The sequence below is a fragment of the Pseudogymnoascus verrucosus genome (genome assembly GCF_001662655.1).
Source record: "Pseudogymnoascus verrucosus strain UAMH 10579 unplaced genomic scaffold scaffold_48, whole genome shotgun sequence".
NCBI classification, from domain to species: Eukaryota; Fungi; Ascomycota; class Leotiomycetes; order Thelebolales; family Thelebolaceae; genus Pseudogymnoascus; species Pseudogymnoascus verrucosus.
In genome coordinates, this window is record NW_017263699.1 from 201,702 (window position 1) to 217,875 (window position 16,174).

The 16,174-nt window shown below is 50.8% G+C and overlaps 7 protein-coding genes across 7 annotated transcripts in view; 3 read left to right on the plus strand and 4 right to left on the minus strand.

Annotated features, from left to right (window-relative positions):
* The window catches only part of RPN12 (regulatory particle non-ATPase), a gene marked incomplete at both ends in the record, with an annotated part of 1,212 nt that extends 400 nt beyond the window's left edge, over nucleotides 1-812 (plus strand). The window contains 2 exons of the mRNA XM_018278128.1: nucleotides 146-465; nucleotides 540-812. Coding sequence (XP_018127248.1) covers nucleotides 146-465; nucleotides 540-812 — 593 coding nt within the window. The remainder of the gene's footprint in view (nucleotides 1-145; nucleotides 466-539) is intronic.
* Nucleotides 813-1,474: 662 nt separating this feature from the next.
* On the minus strand, nucleotides 1,475-3,853 carry VE01_08709 (uncharacterized protein). The gene is made up of 3 exons (XM_018278129.2): nucleotides 3,393-3,853; nucleotides 3,126-3,336; nucleotides 1,475-3,076 (listed from the first exon to the last, which is right to left on the minus strand). Exons 1-3 carry the CDS (start codon nucleotides 3,666-3,668, stop codon nucleotides 1,476-1,478), a joined length of 2,088 nt encoding a protein of 695 aa, XP_018127249.1. The 5' UTR covers nucleotides 3,669-3,853; the 3' UTR covers nucleotide 1,475.
* Nucleotides 3,854-4,268: 415 nt separating this feature from the next.
* On the minus strand, nucleotides 4,269-6,097 carry VE01_08710 (uncharacterized protein). The gene is made up of 2 exons (XM_018278130.2): nucleotides 5,345-6,097; nucleotides 4,269-5,294 (listed from the first exon to the last, which is right to left on the minus strand). The coding sequence occupies exons 1-2, from the start codon at nucleotides 5,870-5,872 to the stop codon at nucleotides 4,281-4,283; spliced, it is 1,542 nt and encodes a 513-aa protein (XP_018127203.1). The 5' UTR covers nucleotides 5,873-6,097; the 3' UTR covers nucleotides 4,269-4,280.
* Nucleotides 6,098-6,586: 489 nt separating this feature from the next.
* Nucleotides 6,587-8,416, plus strand: VE01_08711 (uncharacterized protein). The gene is made up of 4 exons (XM_018278131.2): nucleotides 6,587-7,033; nucleotides 7,107-7,340; nucleotides 7,393-7,888; nucleotides 7,938-8,416. The coding sequence occupies exons 1-4, from the start codon at nucleotides 6,875-6,877 to the stop codon at nucleotides 8,312-8,314; spliced, it is 1,266 nt and encodes a 421-aa protein (XP_018127202.1). The 5' UTR covers nucleotides 6,587-6,874; the 3' UTR covers nucleotides 8,315-8,416.
* Nucleotides 8,370-9,212, minus strand: VE01_08712 (uncharacterized protein). Its single transcript, XM_018278132.2, has 2 exons — nucleotides 8,872-9,212; nucleotides 8,370-8,798 (listed from the first exon to the last, which is right to left on the minus strand). Exons 1-2 carry the CDS (start codon nucleotides 9,135-9,137, stop codon nucleotides 8,540-8,542), a joined length of 525 nt encoding a protein of 174 aa, XP_018127204.1. The 5' UTR covers nucleotides 9,138-9,212; the 3' UTR covers nucleotides 8,370-8,539.
* Nucleotides 9,213-10,913: 1,701 nt separating this feature from the next.
* Nucleotides 10,914-11,646, minus strand: VE01_08713 (uncharacterized protein; the record flags this gene model as incomplete). The annotated part of the gene is made up of 2 exons (XM_018278133.1): nucleotides 10,914-11,423; nucleotides 11,527-11,646. The coding sequence occupies 2 exons, from the start codon at nucleotides 11,644-11,646 to the stop codon at nucleotides 10,914-10,916; spliced, it is 630 nt and encodes a 209-aa protein (XP_018127183.1).
* Nucleotides 11,647-14,131: 2,485 nt separating this feature from the next.
* On the plus strand, nucleotides 14,132-15,376 carry VE01_08714 (uncharacterized protein). The gene is made up of 4 exons (XM_018278134.2): nucleotides 14,132-14,702; nucleotides 14,786-14,980; nucleotides 15,046-15,160; nucleotides 15,233-15,376. The coding sequence occupies exons 1-4, from the start codon at nucleotides 14,241-14,243 to the stop codon at nucleotides 15,346-15,348; spliced, it is 888 nt and encodes a 295-aa protein (XP_018127206.1). The 5' UTR covers nucleotides 14,132-14,240; the 3' UTR covers nucleotides 15,349-15,376.
* The last annotated feature ends 798 nt before the right edge of the window (nucleotides 15,377-16,174 follow it).

Here is a 16,174-nt window from a genome sequence, read left to right on the forward strand (position 1 = left end):
TCCCCCCAACCCCCCCCCACCACCCCCCAAAAAACCCCCCCCCCCCACCCCCCCCTCACCCCCCTCCCCACCACCCCCCGCCCCCTCCTCCTCGCCTCCCGCTCCCTCTTCGAAACCGCCGCCCTAACCGCCATCCGCGCCAAAGACCCCGAGGCATTCACGCGCTACGTGCACCTCCTCGAGCCCTTCTACAACCTGCCCACCAATGTGTTGTCGCCTGCTGATTCGCAGAGGGCTAAGATTACGGGCTTGTTTCTGCTGTTGTTGTTGGTGAAGGGGGATTATGCGGGGTTTCATACGGAGCTCGAGGCGTTGGAGATTCAGGGCGCGGATGTGGAGGGGGATCCGTTTTTGGGGTATCCGGTTAGGTTGGAGAGGTGGTTGATGGAGGGGAGCTATGATCAGGTGTGGAAGGCGATGAGGAGTAGGGAGGTGCCGAGTGAGGAGTTTGGGATCTTTTCTGAGGTATGCGATCACCCCCCCAACCCCCAGTCTTTCTTCCCGTTTGAAAGAGCAAGATGCTGACGTTTGGCAAATAGATCCTGATCCCACGCATCCGCGCCGAAATCGCATCGTGCTCCGAGCGCGCATACCCTTCCCTCCCCGTCTCGAGCACGAAGGACCTCCTCTTCCTCGACTCCGAGGGCGCCGTGGTGCAGTTTGCCCAGAGCAGGGGGTGGGTGGTTAGAGATGGACGGATCTACTTCCCTGCACAGGCGGTGGTGAAGGCGGAGGGCGAGGAGAGGGAGATTAGTCATAGGGCGATTGAGAATACGCTGGGTTATGCGAGGGAGCTGGAGACGATTGTTTAGATGAGGGGGGTGTAATTGGGAAAGGGGGGGAGGGGGATAAAGATGATGGATGGATGAATGGCTTGCAGGGGTTTGGCGTATGGGTGTACGATCCCTTAGAGACGCATTGGGGGGGGATAAAATCGCTGCGGTTTGATCCGGATGCAATTACATGGATGGTAGAGGAGTAATTTTCATTGTTGTACCCAGGGAAAGACAGAGATATACGTCGTTCGGTGCCATTTATAACTGTGAAAATATTTTACTTCATCTGTCCAGCAGTTTTTATTTTCTTATATTTTTCGGTCCCATCCACGGATGGCAATATTATATGCCAAACTTGGATGCAACAGACATCACTCAATATTTATCTCATCGGCAGTCAAAATTACCAGCAACAAGTCAAACATAATCTAGAAATAATTGCTATATATATCCAAACATTCTGACGTCCATCCAGAAGCTCTGCCGCACAGACAGCACTAGCTAGCACCTATATCCAATCACTCTCCTCATCTGCACGAGGACAAACGCCTATCACATATCACAACTACTAACCACACAAATGCCTCCCCCTCCCATTATGCCCCCTCCTTGGACATGACCGCGCATGTAACCTCCCCCCTCGTCACGAAAGATATTTCCAACTTCCTCCTCTTCCCCTCCCCAACCCAAAACCCTCCCCTAATTAACCTCCTTCACACAACAAACCTTCCCCTCCTCCCCCACCAACGCCTCAGCCTTCGTCCCCTCCGCCGCAACCAACACGCTCTTATTCGTCGCCTGCGTACTCGGCGGGACATCAATCGCCGGGTTCCTACTGAAGAAATTCACCGGCTTCAGCGCAACCCTCATTATCTCGCACGGCATGACTGGGAAGTCCTCCACGCGGGGGACGTGGTTGATGCCAAACTGCACCCAGACTACGATATCCTTATCCTCGACGCTGTCCCCGCGCTCCGCCCAGCTACGCACGCCTGTTCCGCCGCGGGACTGGTTCGTGTAGCGACCTCCGGCGTAGAGCTCGTCGTCGCGGTGCGCAGTGACGTAGACGTTGTGGTCCGCGAATTCGGCGCGGCGGTGGTGGAAGGAGGCGGGGGAGGCGAGCATCTTCTGGAAGTTGGGAGCGTGGATCTTATACGAGACCGCGGCGCCGTTGATGGGGTTGCGGACCGCGGCATTGGCGATGCGGAAGGTGCGGTTGGTGTTGCTGTCGAGATCGAGACCGGCGGAGGTGGGAACGAGGGTCTCGTCGACGGTGTAGCCTACGCCGTGGGGATTAGAGTCCGAGACGGGCATGGGGTGCGCTTCATCGTAGACGAGGCGGTTGAGAGGGCCGTCGAGCATAGGGTCAATGCGGAGGGACATGATGTGCTGGTGGTGCGCTGCCAGGACGCCGGGGTGGACTACTGTTCCGTAGGGCACGGTGATGCCCTCGTCTATGGGTGAGGTGGAGAGGATGCCAGTGGCGCGGACTTCGTAGGCGAGTTCTCCGGCTTGGTTGAAGACGAAGGCGAGGATGTACTCGTAGTTCGCGACGGTGATGATGGATTGGATGACGAGCTCGCGGTTGCGCACGATGGCGGCGCGGCCGGTGCGGTAGTTGGTGTGTTTCCACCCGATGCCGTTGTCTTGCTCGTGGATGCAGACGACGTTGTCCATTGGGAGGGGGTCGCCGGCGGAGTTGTTCAGGATCGCGCTGACGTAGTGGATGGAGCCGAGGCAGTCGCATCCGAGTTTGAGGTTGTTGGCCATGATGCCCGCGCCGGCGTCGCCGAGGTCGAAGGCGGCTTTCTTGTGGTAGGGGTGCCGGGGGTCGGCGTAGGGGATGTTCATGTCGGAGAGAGAGAGTCTGTAGAAGAGGGGGCGGTTGTCGTAGTGGACGTCGTAGAGGACCATGCCTTCTCGAAGGTTGAAGCCGATCTTGAAGTTCCACTTCTGCCAGTCGACGGTGCGGCCGAGGTCAGAGAAGTTGCTGACGGTGAATGAGGCGCCCTCTGGTTGAACAACGTTCAGTGGCTTGAGGTCGGTGCGGAGAGTCTGGGCCTCTGGGATATACTCATTGGCTGGATGCACCTTGTATGGGCCAAGCTCCTTGATGGTAGCATCTGCTCCAGTGGGAAGGACGTCAATTCTGATGACCTTCATTGTCTCGGCACAGATGACGGGCGAGATGGGGAGGGGCATGGCGTAGTGGTTAGCGTCTGGCTCGTTGGCGTGCTTTGGATCTTTCATATAGATGAAGCATTGGAACATGCGCTTATCATCGTGGACACCATCAGAGCCTGGGTATGTTAGTGGCTGCACTCTATATCAAGACGGTTGATAAAATACCATAGATCCATGGATCGACAATAACGACGGAGCCCTCGGGAAGCTGCAACTTCGCAATGGCAGCCTTCATCCCCTCATCTTCCAACGCGATTTTCTCGACCATGAGAATCTCGTCACCATCAGCGTTGCTGTGGACGTTAGCTCCAAGGCGGACATTGCTCTCAATCTTGCCGCCCTGGGACAAGTTGATAACAGCCTCGTGTAGTTTATCCTACTCGCAATCAGCACCACTCATCTCATCTATCTCCGTTTCTTCGGATTACTTACAGTGTTACGGATGTAGTAAAGCACGAAAGCCCTCCGGTCAATCTTGGCTGGCGTAGAACCACTGCGCTCAGCTTGGAGATATGGAAGTAGCTCTGCCTTGAGCGGTTCTAGTAACGTGACCGCCTTGAAGTTGAAATCCGTGTTCGCCGGCCACGAGGCCTTCAATAAGCTCGTGGCGCGGGTGATCTCGCTCGCCGTTAGGGGTCCAATTGGATGCTGCGCGACCTCCTCCTTTGCGCCTCCTACGAACGGCAGGGTGGTGGGGATTTTCTCCATTGTGACGACAAGCGGTACTGCCGATAGCGAGAATTTGGACAGGTGACGACTCGAAGAGGAACTCGACTGGAGTGACGATTCCAGAGAGAGAAATTATGTATGAGAAAGGGAAGTAGAGGTGAGCAAAGAAAGAGGAGAAGAGAAACTGGAAATGGTTCTATATATCCCCCCAGGCAAAAGGAAAGTCTAATTCTTATATAACTATTTCTATGGGCTACTTTCTTATCGGAGAAGTCGTATATTACTCGATTTCCCCCACTTGACCCCGCGTTGGCGGGCTGATTCGCTGCTCGGATGCGCATTCCCGATCGGGATAGATTGTGGTACCCGCCGATGGGATGGGATGGGACGAAAACACGATTCCGACGCAAGGAGCAACGTCGCAACTCATCGACCTGTTGTTCCTATCGAAAATGCTCCACATGTGCAACGGAATTGTATTGAAATGTCGCTTTGAGTCACGGTTTGATTAGAGCCACCCCCGCCGACTTATGCGTATTTGTGGAGTTCTGACTGCGGACTGTTCCGCTCATGCCACCATAATTATAAATCTACCCCTCACAAAACATATCATCTGAACAACAAAAAAAAGTGTTATTATACTGATCTAATCTATGCCTGCCTCTTCTCTAACAGTAGAATACCGCTCGGCTTTTGTGACTTCCCCACTACGCCTTCTTCCCTTCCATAAATCTTCGTCCCGCGCAAATATGTCTCCCTAACTACACCCTTGAGCCTCTTTCCTTGATATGGGGTGACCTTGTTGCGGAATAGCATATCCGTCTTCTCTACTACAAAGCTTCCCTCATCGTCAAAGACACAGATATCTGCATCGAGTCCCTCCTTCAGCGCGCCCTTGAGATGCTCAAGACCAACTTGCTTGGTGGTGTTAACACAGCACAGGCGCACGACGTCTATGATGCTCAAAGCCGGCTTTGCCGGCGCAGTCTGGTTATGCGCTGAGGTCCAGAGAATAGGCAGACCGAGACCAACACTGGAGATTCCACCCCAGCTAGCGAAGAAGTCGCCCTTCGCCTTGCCGTCATCAGCAGTCCCTGGTTCCGCGACGCTCAAGTGGTCGGGGAGGAGCTTCAACTCGGGGGTGCAGGGTGAGTGGTCCGAGACGATGGTTTGGATGACGGAGTTGGGCTCGTTCAGTTCGGCCCACAGACCGTCGCGGTTAGAGGCTTCGCGGATGGGCGGGCAGCACTTGTGGCGGGTGTCGCCTGTGGCGACGTCCTCTGATGCGAGAGAGAGGTAGTGGAAGCAGGTCTCGGCTGTGATCTTGATGCCTTTCTGGCGCGCTTCGCGTAGGAGAGGGATGGCCTGGATAGCGCTGAGATGCACAATGTGCAGTGGTAGGGAGGGTGCGAGGTGAGCTAGCGAAATAACCTCCTCGATAGCGTAAGTCTCGAAAGCGGGAGGGCGGGAGGCCAGGAAGGAGGAGTAGGCGTCAAGTGGGCCGTGGGGTTGCGCTGGTGGGAGCGAAGCTTGGACGTCATCGCCGACGGAGTCAGTGATGGGCGGGATCATCTCAGCATGGAATAGCACAGTAGTAGGCTGGGTTGCCAATGTCTTCAAGACCAGCGCCACATCCGTTGAAGACACGGCTGGGAACTCGTCAACCTATTCATCTTGTCAGTAAGTCTTTTCTCTACTTGAGTAGGCGTACTTACACCGCTCTCGATCAAGAATCCCTTAAAACCTCTAACTCCAGCTTCAACCAGCGGGACGAGCTCGTCGGCATTGCCAGGGATAATGCCACCATAGAACCCAACATCCACCCAACACTGGCCTTCCGCTGCCTTAATCTTCTCCTTAAGCCCTGCCACAGTCGTAGTTGGTGGGATGGCATTGAGAGGCATATCAATCACCGTAGTGACACCCCCACTCGCCGCTGCGCGAGTCCCCGTCCAGAAGCCCTCCCATTCCGTCCGGCCTGGCTCGTTCAAGTGCACGTGAGCATCCACGAGGCCCGGTAGGATAATGTTCGGAGAATGGTCAATGTACACTGTGTCTACAGGGAATTCCGACTGCGGAACAACTTCGGGGCGGACAGAGAGGATCTTCCCCGTTGCTGGAGATATCGTTATCGTTGCAGGTGACACAACAAGGTTGCCTTGCGCATCAGGGATGACGGCCCTAGTGGAGACGAGGACGGTCTGTGTGACCTCCTGTGTACTGGAGCGCGTAGTGGGCGCCATCTAGACTTCACTGGGAAGAGAGCCAATGACTTGTGCTTTCGTTTCTACTTTTAACGTATGAAACGTGGAGACTGAGTGGGTTGAGATATAAGAAAGATGGAAAACACAGGTCGAGAATTGGGGATAATGGAGACTGAAATGAGCTCTACAACTACCGCAATTTTCAAACCCGACAGGAAGAAATGGTCTCTTTTATACGGAATGCTTGGTTCTCGCCGGGAGGGGTCGTGGAGCAGGCTTGTTACAAGCTATAAGGTGTCTAGGGAGAAGCTTATCTGGGGTCTGGGGCATCGCCGCCACTCACAGGTTTTGATCGAGTAAGCCATCGAGTAAGGCTATCGAGTAAACGTAGCCGCGGGACGATCTGCACGTTTCTATTCATATAAATCTCTAATTTTCAAAGGTTTTGCTGCTGGGTAGGCCAATATGTAGATGAGATTTTGCTAGGGCGTTTAACAGCACCAATAATCTGAAATTTGAGAGCCATTGCTCTCTTTGTATTATCACCTTTCATTGATGATTCCTTCTTCAGATGCCCAAGTGCGTAATCGACTTTCGGTTATCGTCAGGACCTTTCCGCACCTCTGGAGTCGGGAATGATTATGTAAGGGCGGAGGTCGCCTAATTTCCTGTTTTCACACTAGGTAACGGCTAAACCGTGGAGAAAACGAAAGACTGGGAAAAGATCCTAGAACCCCACATGTTGCGCTAGGTCCAATGAGGTCCGGAGGCAACGATGGGGCCAACAGTCACATATCAAGTCATCTTCATGTAGAAGTGATTAGAAACTCTCATACCGTCGGGAACTATATCAATATTTGTTCTGTTCTGACCGCATCATCAACTAGAACCCACCGCGAATTATTTGTGCAACGTGCAAGGCTTCTTGCCACTATGAGTATCGCACAGTGATTACTTCAAAGCCGAGGGCGTGCAATCCGTCCCATAAGCAAGAGCCTTACCTTCCAAAGAGAGGCCGTGGAGGCTTTGCAGACTACAAATATGCCAAGACGCAATCCCCCATCAAGCGGGCCTAGTCAATCTTCCAGTGATCGGTCCTCCAGTGACCCTGACCAGACTGTTCCACGACGCCGAACAGCAGGGAATCGCCACTATAAGTCCCGTCAGGGCTGTTTCGAATGCAAAAGACGCAAGGTCAAGGTAAGTCTCAAAGCTACTCGCTTGCAATAAAAGCAAACCCAGTTTTCCACATATTCTAACTCTGCCGCTGTAGTGCCAGGAGACACAGCCAGCATGTGAGAACTGCGTCCGCCTGTCACTGTCTTGCCGGTATCTGCCCTATGGCGCCAATCCATCGCCAGGACAGGCAGTTACGTTGCATGAGAAGCAGATCTTTAATCTGACGGACATGCGGCTCTTTCACCACTATTTCGTTGCAGCTTATCCTCATTACCCTGTCAGAAATGACAATATTTGGATTAGCTATGTGACTCCTATCAGTCATCAGGTATTTCCATCCACTGCATCAGGTTTTGTGCAGTACTGACACCAAACCCAAGTGTGACTTTCTGATGCACGCAATATTGGCATTGTCAGCGTCTCATCTAGAGAAACTGTCCAACAGCGGCCTGACAAAAGTCGCTCAAGCCCACCGTCTCGCTGCCATTACGGGTCTGAATAGCCATCTAGACAAGCCATTGAAGACAGCAGCAGACGGCGATGCGGTTATCGCCACTTGTTTTGCATTGTTGATGCAATCCTGGTACATGGATGATGGACTCGAGTCTTTTCTGGTCATGACTCGAAGCTGTGAACTTCTTACCAAGCATGTTCGGAGCCAGAAAGTGGATGCGATACTTGCGCGAGACGACTGTTCTCGCGTGGAAAATATGCGCCCAAGGCTCCACGGAGCCCCGAGCTATGATCTCGATTTTCTGAGCTTGGCCTCCCAGTCTGTCAATGACGTTGGGTTATTATGCGAAGAGAGCTATCAATGGAAGCTCCTTACAAGCCTACAACAATGTATTGCATCGCTAGCAAAGTCACAGATGGAAGGTATGTCAAATTGCCATATCATGTTCAGTCAGAGGGCTTACAATTACAGGTTATATGTCCCACCTTAATATCGAATCTATCTTGGTCTCCATGGACCATGAAGAGCTCGTACAGCTCATAGACCCTCAAAACGTCATTTCTCAGCTTCTCCTTGCTCACATGGTCGCCATACAGTTGATTCTCCGTCCAATTGTCTGCCGAGAGAGGAAACAATATACTGTGACGATGTTCAGCATCCGCATGAGCCGATGGGTCGAGACGATTTGTGACAACGTCGGTGCAGGATACGACGGATTCTTAACATGGCCTCTCCTCGTCAGTCAATATCACAATACCAAGACTTTGGAGAAGCACATCCTTGCCTCGCCAGCAACATCAACGGGAATAGTTGGTTATAATGGGGGTATGAATTTAGTAGCAACATAGTTAGCATGGGGTGGAGCTACAGGTGATACGGAGTTAAGGTGATTTATGAACATGCCTCATGAGATAATTAGATATATATTTTGACATAGAAGGTCGTTACCCATCAACTTAATCCTGCCCTGTTATTCACCAAATGAATGGCAACCTTGCTCCCACCAACTCTGAACTCCTTAACAATCCTTATTACTCCTAGCCATATCCTTTTTTGCGCCCACCCCACCTTCATCACTCCTCCTCCATATAAGCCACCCCGCCTGAATTCCTCACCACCCACTGCCGCGGCTCCATCAGCCTATAGTGTCCAAACTCATCCTCCAGGTCCCCCTCACTCCAACTCTCCTCCTTTTCCGTCCCGACATACCGCCCCGATTCATCATGCGCAAAGTAACGGAGATAGTCGCGCCGCGGCATCATCGCAACCACGACCTTCGTCTTCTTGAAACGGAACCGGTCACGCAGGGAGCGGCGGCGTTTCTGGGATGTGCTACTTCTATTAGCGCTGGTCTATTTCTCAACGCCGATCACCTCGGATGGGACGTAGGAACATTGGCGCTTACGATTCCACCCCGGCCTTGAAGCTCTCTGCGCACACCCGGACCACGACAGGGATTATGCTATCGTCTGTAAATCTGAAAGGGAGAAAATGCGGCGCCGTGGGGCCGAACACACAGGCGGACGACCAGGCGGATCGATAATCTGTAGGCATAGGGCGACCAGTAGCTGTGAAGCGCTCAAAGCAGTCTGTGTCGGATAGTGTTGAATTGGACGACCCAGAGCTAGCGGTGCTGTCCTTGCGCTCAAGGATGGGATGTGATCGCACCATGTTTATGTTGAATAGCGACTGTCAATCGATGGAGGTGATGGTAATTGCATATGGGATAGCACGGTTTGACCGGAGTGTTGGTGGATACGAGTATATATATACATCCCCTACTGAGTACAGTACATTATCACCTTGCGACTGATCTCCGTCACCACCCACACCAACGGTCCTATCTGTAACAAGGCTAGTGACGGCGTCACTATTGGCGCATTACAGCATCGGGCCTATTCGACAACCTTCCACCCGGTCGGCTTCAACGCGAGTGGCGGCCAGTGAACCACGCCTATCCCATGTTGTCCATCAGCCCGTCCAACCATCCACATCCAAGATCATAGTTGCAACGTGGTACAAGGTGAGGAGTGGATGTTTGGCATCACGGCAGGTCTAAATTCCCGGTGCTTCAAGCTAGCGATCGCCTGATCGCTCCCGCACCCGCCAATTAGGCCGGTGTTTCGCCGTCAAAGCTCGATTTTTTTCGATTCTGGATTTCTTCACCCGGGCATACGCGCAAGCCACACCGGGGGGCTGCAGTAAAAGCCGTGCAAGGGCACCGTTGGAGGAGAAGCTCACCGTCGGCGGCAATCCGAGAGGCTTGCTTACCGCCACCACTGTTGTATTAGCTCCTCGGGCGTAATCCGACGAAAAAGGAGGTCGGTGCTCGAAAAGCTGTCAGACGTCGGTTAGCTACCTCGTTAGGGCCTAGTCATTATTGTGGTGGGTGTTTTAGGTGGAGTCTTCAGGTCAGTCGGCAGGGCTCCAGTGTTATGGACGTCGCGTCTGGTCCGAGCTTGGCGGCGTGGTTTTTGATTACATATATCTCCGAGGTAAGAGGAGAGTCAGCAATGTGTAAATTTCTACATGATTGTGTCTATGAAATAGATCAAAAATCTTCAGCTGTACCGATGATTTTGCTATTGCTTGCGGGTAGAGGTGGCCTTCTTCCCACTGGAGAAGTAACGCGGGGCAGTTGGAACTCAACCTCAACGGCATCAGTTCCGTACGGAGAGTATAACATTTCCACATTAACTTCTCTTGGCGTACTGAGATGTGACGAAGAATACTGCGCCTGCGCTAGCTGAAACCACTCTAGATCTTCAAAATGGCAGTCACACAGCGTCAAATTAAGGTATGATTGATGACACCATGTAGCTGTCCAACTGGCGCTGTCGATAGCACAGCAGGTGAGACAAAGCTTGCACTAGAGACTTGAAATATCCCGGAGGTCAATACGCAGAGATATCCGGTATTACTGTACTGTCTCTTCATTCTCGTCATGCCCGGCGCCAAAAATGTGTCCATTGGAGTCTGTATCACCTATTCCGACTTCTCACATACGCCACTGGCCGGCTACCCAGGCTTTAATCCCTATTTCGAGAGGTACCACATCATTAAGTAGGCCGTTGTGATCACTATGCTTATGTCTCTGGGCTCGTGGCTGATCATACTCACCAGTCTCTCGGTCAGCTCGGCATCGCTGTCATGGGACCACTCTTCGAAACCGCTGCACGTCTAATGATGTGCATGCACCCACCATTCCCCGCTATCCCCATCATGTACGTCGTTGCAGGTTTCGGAGCGGTCGGAGACGGGCGTGGAACGCGTGAATCGGGATCTGTAAAACGCAAACAGTCTTCTTAGGTAACTTTGGCCCTCAGAACCGGACCGAAATTGACACTGGACGTGATTCTGGTATTGATTATCGTACTTATTCCGTCTTGTGTCTGATCAAAACTCGAAGCCGGTCTAACAAAAAAAAAAGCGAACATCAATCGATGCCTAATCAACTTTACTGGCCTTCTTTTTCCTCTTTCCCTTTACTTCGTAATTCGCAGTCTTGTCGTTTGACTGACCCAGGGCCGTTCGTCTCAAGCGGCCCAAGAACTTTTCGTCATTCAACTCCTCTGTTCTAATTCCAAAGACAGCTTTGTAAATCGGGCCCATGTCATGTGGGCCACAAGGTCTCGCATCGCCGCTTGCTCTTCGTTTCGCGAAAAAGTTCTGGAGGCAGGATGTGATAGCTTGTTCGATTGTCAATGTCTTCTCTGGCGCCACTTCCTTTGGAGGTTCGTTTGTTCCGGAATTGATATCTTCGTCGAACTCGAGGGCTTCAAATTCAGGAATGTCCGTTAGGATGGGACGGGAGACGACAGTATTTTTGATGAGTAGAGCCTCCTCGGGTGTGAAATAGGGAGCGCTGATGTACAGCTCATCGGTTGTGCACAAGGTTCGGGCTTCTGCGGCGTGATCTTTGGAAATATTGCAAAGATCATAGAGGAGGACGTGTATCTATGCGGTAGGTTTAGTGTCCTGGAGCTGGAATATTTACAGACGGAAAATTAAAGTATTATCTGGATTTCACAAAATATAATAAAATACAAATGTTGGTCACCATGTACCAAAGGTCCAGTTTTTCTCGAAGGTCTAGTAATGTCATATTCTTGTCATCTGACGAAGTTTCTCTCGTCTCGACAGGCCTTGCATTATTAGGCTGTGGATTTGTTCCGGCCATGTTGATTATTCTAGACGATGAATCTGACCGGCCAACAATAGTGATCAGCACCGAGGACCAGTTTCAAGCGCAGTGAATAGTTTGATGAAGAAAACGAACTCGAGGAAGGATATAGTGCGAGTTAGTTTGGTTCTAAAATAGCTAATGAGAAGCTAGAAGCTATGGTGTGACGGGTAACCACAGCGAGAAAGGGTCCGACGTCAAAAATAAAGTTATAACCTACTGGCGGTTAGCTCGAAAGGCGAAATTTACTAGAGAAGTAAATTAACTCGTAGGCGCATATTAAGTTCTAAATACTGTAGGTTGTGGTATAACCAACTCCATGGTCCGAATTCTGAAGAATTAATCATAGGCGTTGGGAAGAAGAGTGTAAAAAAGTATTCAGTCACGGTCTTGACTACTACTATGGAACAACAAGGGGCTATATAGCAGAGGCATTTGCTAACAGATCAATATAAAAAATACTAGATTATGATGCAGATAATCAGCTATCGGAAATCAAGGCTATTTGGTCGTCTTTGGGCGTCTAGGCGTTGTTGGTGGGGACTTCTGCTGGCGCTTTTCTTTGGAAGTATTAGCGGGAAGATGACTGGCTTTGGAGGCTCTGGCGATGGTGGTGATGGATCGATAGGTGTCGCAGCTGAACTCTGTTCCGTTTTTACCTGCTTGCCAACTGATTCTTGAGGAGGTAGGGTAGTTTGTGTTGCCTGACTCGTCGAGGCCTCGTTCGCAATAGGTTCTGTAGATGACGGCCTCGTAGCCCCATAATTCGGGATTTGGAATGCAACCCTGCAAGATGAATTAGTATTTATGTTTTATAAAGATATATGACTTACTGCTAATCAATCAAACTATTTTGAGTGCTGAGATGAGCTCTGCCTCCCTTTCCTGCATCTTGGATTGTGAACGGGGAGTCTTTCTCAAGATGGCACTTTGCGTGTTTCCTAAGGTTGCCAGCTGCCTCCCAGCGCCTAGCAAATTAATATCCCAGTGTAATTAGCAGTCAACTGGTTTACAACTTTGGAATTGCATGTCGACACCACTGGCAATACTGCTCACATGAAAGGATCATATGACCCTTGTATTGATGGCGCTGAAGGCAGTTAAATAATGATATTATGGTGTTGCGATGGTGTTGTTATGATGTGTTGGGCTTGTGAGTGTTCGACGTGATGGTTGTTGGTAGGTATGTGGAATGCCGCGGGCAGCCGTGACGAAGCTGTCAATCGTGAAGGTACTTGCGCAATCAACGCAGTAGTTCCATGTAAGTCGCTAATGGTGTCGCTGTTGCCGTATGCTCAATCGTGGAGGTACTTGCGCAATCAACGCAGTAGTTCCATGTAAGTCGCTAATGGTGTCGCTGTTGCCGTATGCTGCATATATGTTGTGGACGTGGTGGTCGAGGTGGTTGTTGAGTGTAGATAGTTCCGAACGAGAAAGATTATTTAGTGCGGCTCACGATATGGCCGACATTTAGCCCTAACTAGGCCATACATGCAATACATGGGCTTCTTGACGACAAGGTAAAGGCATTTTGACATGAGCAGGAACAATAGATTGTATTGATGGCGTTGGAGAGGGAGAAAAAATGTTGTTATGGTGGTTGTGATGATGTGTTCATATTTCCGACCAAGAAAGATTGCTTGGTGCTCAGCCAGTGAGTGTGGCCTTTAGTCCTAACTAGATATAACTGGCTATAAACCGGTTGGCAACCAGTTATAAACCTTAGGATAATTTTTCAATCTTCGTTGTTATAAGTGGCTACTAAATGGTTGGTGGTTTCCGTGACCGTTAAATGCAGGAGGAGGGAAGAAATGGCGCCGCCCCACTAGCTTTCTCTCGTCAATCTCGTCTCTCATCTCTTATTTTATTCGACCTCCCTACCCGGCATCTCAGTCATCGCACTCGTCTCACTCTCCTCCTACATGCCATTTAAATTGCCAACTAGATATGAACGCCTAGACCAAGGGGACTCCATCCCCGTTCTCTGCGGTTGGCATTTGTTGTAGATACATTAACCATGTGTTTCTCATAAGCTCCGCAGCTCCATTAACAAGAACGAGATGACATTTCTCAGTGTGCCAACCGGGTATCACATTTCTATACTAAGCTCGATCTACTTATGCTACATATGGAACCGATACGGATTACACGTCTACCTATACGAACTGAGCGGCTTATACTACGTTGTTGCGACGGCCAATGAAAACTAAGGCGCGGAAAAGTGGCTTACCGCCTGCCTGGAAATAATTGAACAGGCCGTGCCTTGTAGCAAGTCATGCATTACCAACGGGAGGCTAGAGGGCATAAAAGGAGACTGTTACGTTTTCATTTCTGGAGCCGTTCTTTGCCAAGCTATATATGCGGATCGGCAAGCGGCCCCCCTTTTAGAAAATGCGGGGGGTACCGAGGCTGACATTGCGGGGTACCCCGCAAGATGTGTATTTAACACTCACAATTCCAATACCCCGGACTGTAAGCATGCACTTTAACATCTTCTTACTCAGCTTACTTTGCAATTAGGATTTTCCTTTTACCACCACATTTATATAATACTTCAATACCTCCACCCCATCCATCTCAAACCTACAATCATGGCAGACCGCTCAGTGATGTCCCGGAACGCTGGTCCGCGGCTCCCCACCGATCCAGTAGCCGTCGCCGATATATCCCACGTAGAAACCCATGGATATGTGATACTACCCTCCATTCTACCCCTGGAAGAAGTCCAAGCTGCCAAAGCCGAGATTAGGCGCCTCTCTGGCTCTACGCCTCTTGCTGGCCGCAATCCATTCGAGGGCCTAGACACGACGCGTATTTACAGCTTGCTCAACAAGACGCGGGTCTTTGACAAGCTCGTAGTCCTGCCTCGCGTTCTCGCGCTCAATGATTACTTTCTGGACCCGGGCTACCAACTTACAGCGTTCCATACGATTCAGATTAACCCCGGCGAGCAGCCACAGGATCTGCATCACGATGACGGGTTTTGCCACTTTCCACGGCCAAGAGGACCATTAGGGACTGCCATTATGGTGGCGTTTGATGAGTTTACAGCCGTGAGTTTGCTGTCGCTTTATGCTTCGTTGGATGGATGCGAGCGTAGCACATGCGATAGATGCGGATTCTGATTATATTTTAGGAGAACGGCGCCACACGCGTGATTCCTGGCTCACATCTCTGGGGCAGTGAGAAACCGAGGAAAGAGCAGGCGATTCCTATGGTTTGCCCAGCTGGGAGTGTGATATACTTCATAGGCACCACATGGCATGGTGGAGGACCGAATACGTCCACATCATCGAGAATGAGTGCTACAGTGCAATATTGCCAGCCATATGTAAGACAACTGTCTATTTCAATGACTTCCCACCAGATGTAGATTTTGGCTAACAATAATCACAGATTCGCTCGCTTGAGAACCAGTTCTTGGCTGTTGACCCACGGAGGCTGCCAGAAATTGACACACGGATCGTCGAGATGATGGGATATAAAATTCACCAGCCGTTCGTCGGATACGGTATGTCATCCCGCCCTGTTTTGGCGACAGGCATGCCACCATCAGAAGCGAACCTTGCTAATATTGCTGCAGCCGACGGACTCAGCCCAGTTAGAGGCGCGCGGCGGATGGTAGAATGGCTGCAGAAACCTTTGGATAAGAATCCCCCTGCATTCCCTGATCATGGGACCGGGAAGAGCAAATTATAATGCTTGCGTGGGGTTGATATGAGCGCTGTATATATTGGCTAATAGTCTTCCAATGAAGCTAAAATATAATCTGCTTGGTAGCCAAGTCTGTGTTAAAATGCCACTCCGGCATGAGTACTCAACGTCACAGTGTTGGATAAGTGTTGACGATAGAAGGAATCGCCTGTGATAAGACCCTGAAGCTGAAATTGTGTGGGGCGATGCAAAGGTGGCGAATATTCTAGTTGATGTAAACATGGATGCATCGATTATCGACTTTGGAGGTGGATTCACACAGGGTTCGGTTCAGAGGGAGGACGCAGGGACTGTTGAAGCTGACTCCCAGGGGCTTGCGAAGATTGTGGATTATTGCGACAAGTGAACCATGACCGGAGGAGGATTTAAGACATCTGTTGGAGACATAATTTCCGCTTTACATTTGATGCACCAATACCTCATTGGTAGGCTCTTTCAGCGTACTAATGAACTTCAGCGCCTATGAAATGGAACTCTGGCAATCGATGCTACAATGCTTCAGCTGACTGGAAGGTCCGAAGGCGGCTATAAGCGAGGACCGTCCCTATAGCAAACATGACATTGTTTTGCTATTCCCATAGCTATAGAATACTGAAAGACAGCAAATGGCAGTATCAAGGTTTATATTGTACTATGTGGACGTTTGGCACCATGTCCATAGCTGCCCGAGGACATTTGTGGATCTGCAAGGCGGCCCACAGGCCTCAATGCGAGCGACGCTAGGAGCGCCACAAGATCCGGTCTCATGAGCCTATCGCACATCACGCACATAAATTTCCCTCTTTCTCAGGCTCAGCAAATAGTATGCGGG

What these genes read in the sequence shown, in the direction of transcription:
- VE01_08709 (XM_018278129.2), bottom strand. Translation starts at nt 3,668, where the DNA reads ATGGAGAAAATCCCCACCACCCTGCCGTTCGTAGGAGGCGCAAAGGAG. An exon ending in TTTACTACATCCGTAACACT is followed by an intron (nt 3,337 to 3,392) that starts GTAAGTAATCCG and finishes GATTGCGAGTAG; the next exon opens with GATAAACTACACGAGGCTGT. An exon ending in TGTCGATCCATGGATCTATG is followed by an intron (nt 3,077 to 3,125) that starts GTATTTTATCAA and finishes TAACATACCCAG; the next exon opens with GCTCTGATGGTGTCCACGAT.
- VE01_08710 (XM_018278130.2), bottom strand. Translation starts at nt 5,872, where the DNA reads ATGGCGCCCACTACGCGCTCCAGTACACAGGAGGTCACACAGACCGTC. An exon ending in GATTCTTGATCGAGAGCGGT is followed by an intron (nt 5,295 to 5,344) that starts GTAAGTACGCCT and finishes CAAGATGAATAG; the next exon opens with GTTGACGAGTTCCCAGCCGT.
- VE01_08711 (XM_018278131.2), top strand. Translation starts at nt 6,875, where the DNA reads ATGCCAAGACGCAATCCCCCATCAAGCGGGCCTAGTCAATCTTCCAGT. An exon ending in GCAAAAGACGCAAGGTCAAG is followed by an intron (nt 7,034 to 7,106) that starts GTAAGTCTCAAA and finishes CTGCCGCTGTAG; the next exon opens with TGCCAGGAGACACAGCCAGC. An exon ending in TGACTCCTATCAGTCATCAG is followed by an intron (nt 7,341 to 7,392) that starts GTATTTCCATCC and finishes ACCAAACCCAAG; the next exon opens with TGTGACTTTCTGATGCACGC.
- VE01_08712 (XM_018278132.2), bottom strand. Translation starts at nt 9,137, where the DNA reads ATGGTGCGATCACATCCCATCCTTGAGCGCAAGGACAGCACCGCTAGC. An exon ending in TTCAAGGCCGGGGTGGAATC is followed by an intron (nt 8,799 to 8,871) that starts GTAAGCGCCAAT and finishes TAATAGAAGTAG; the next exon opens with CACATCCCAGAAACGCCGCC.
- VE01_08714 (XM_018278134.2), top strand. Translation starts at nt 14,241, where the DNA reads ATGGCAGACCGCTCAGTGATGTCCCGGAACGCTGGTCCGCGGCTCCCC. An exon ending in CGTTTGATGAGTTTACAGCC is followed by an intron (nt 14,703 to 14,785) that starts GTGAGTTTGCTG and finishes ATTATATTTTAG; the next exon opens with GAGAACGGCGCCACACGCGT. An exon ending in TGCAATATTGCCAGCCATAT is followed by an intron (nt 14,981 to 15,045) that starts GTAAGACAACTG and finishes CAATAATCACAG; the next exon opens with ATTCGCTCGCTTGAGAACCA.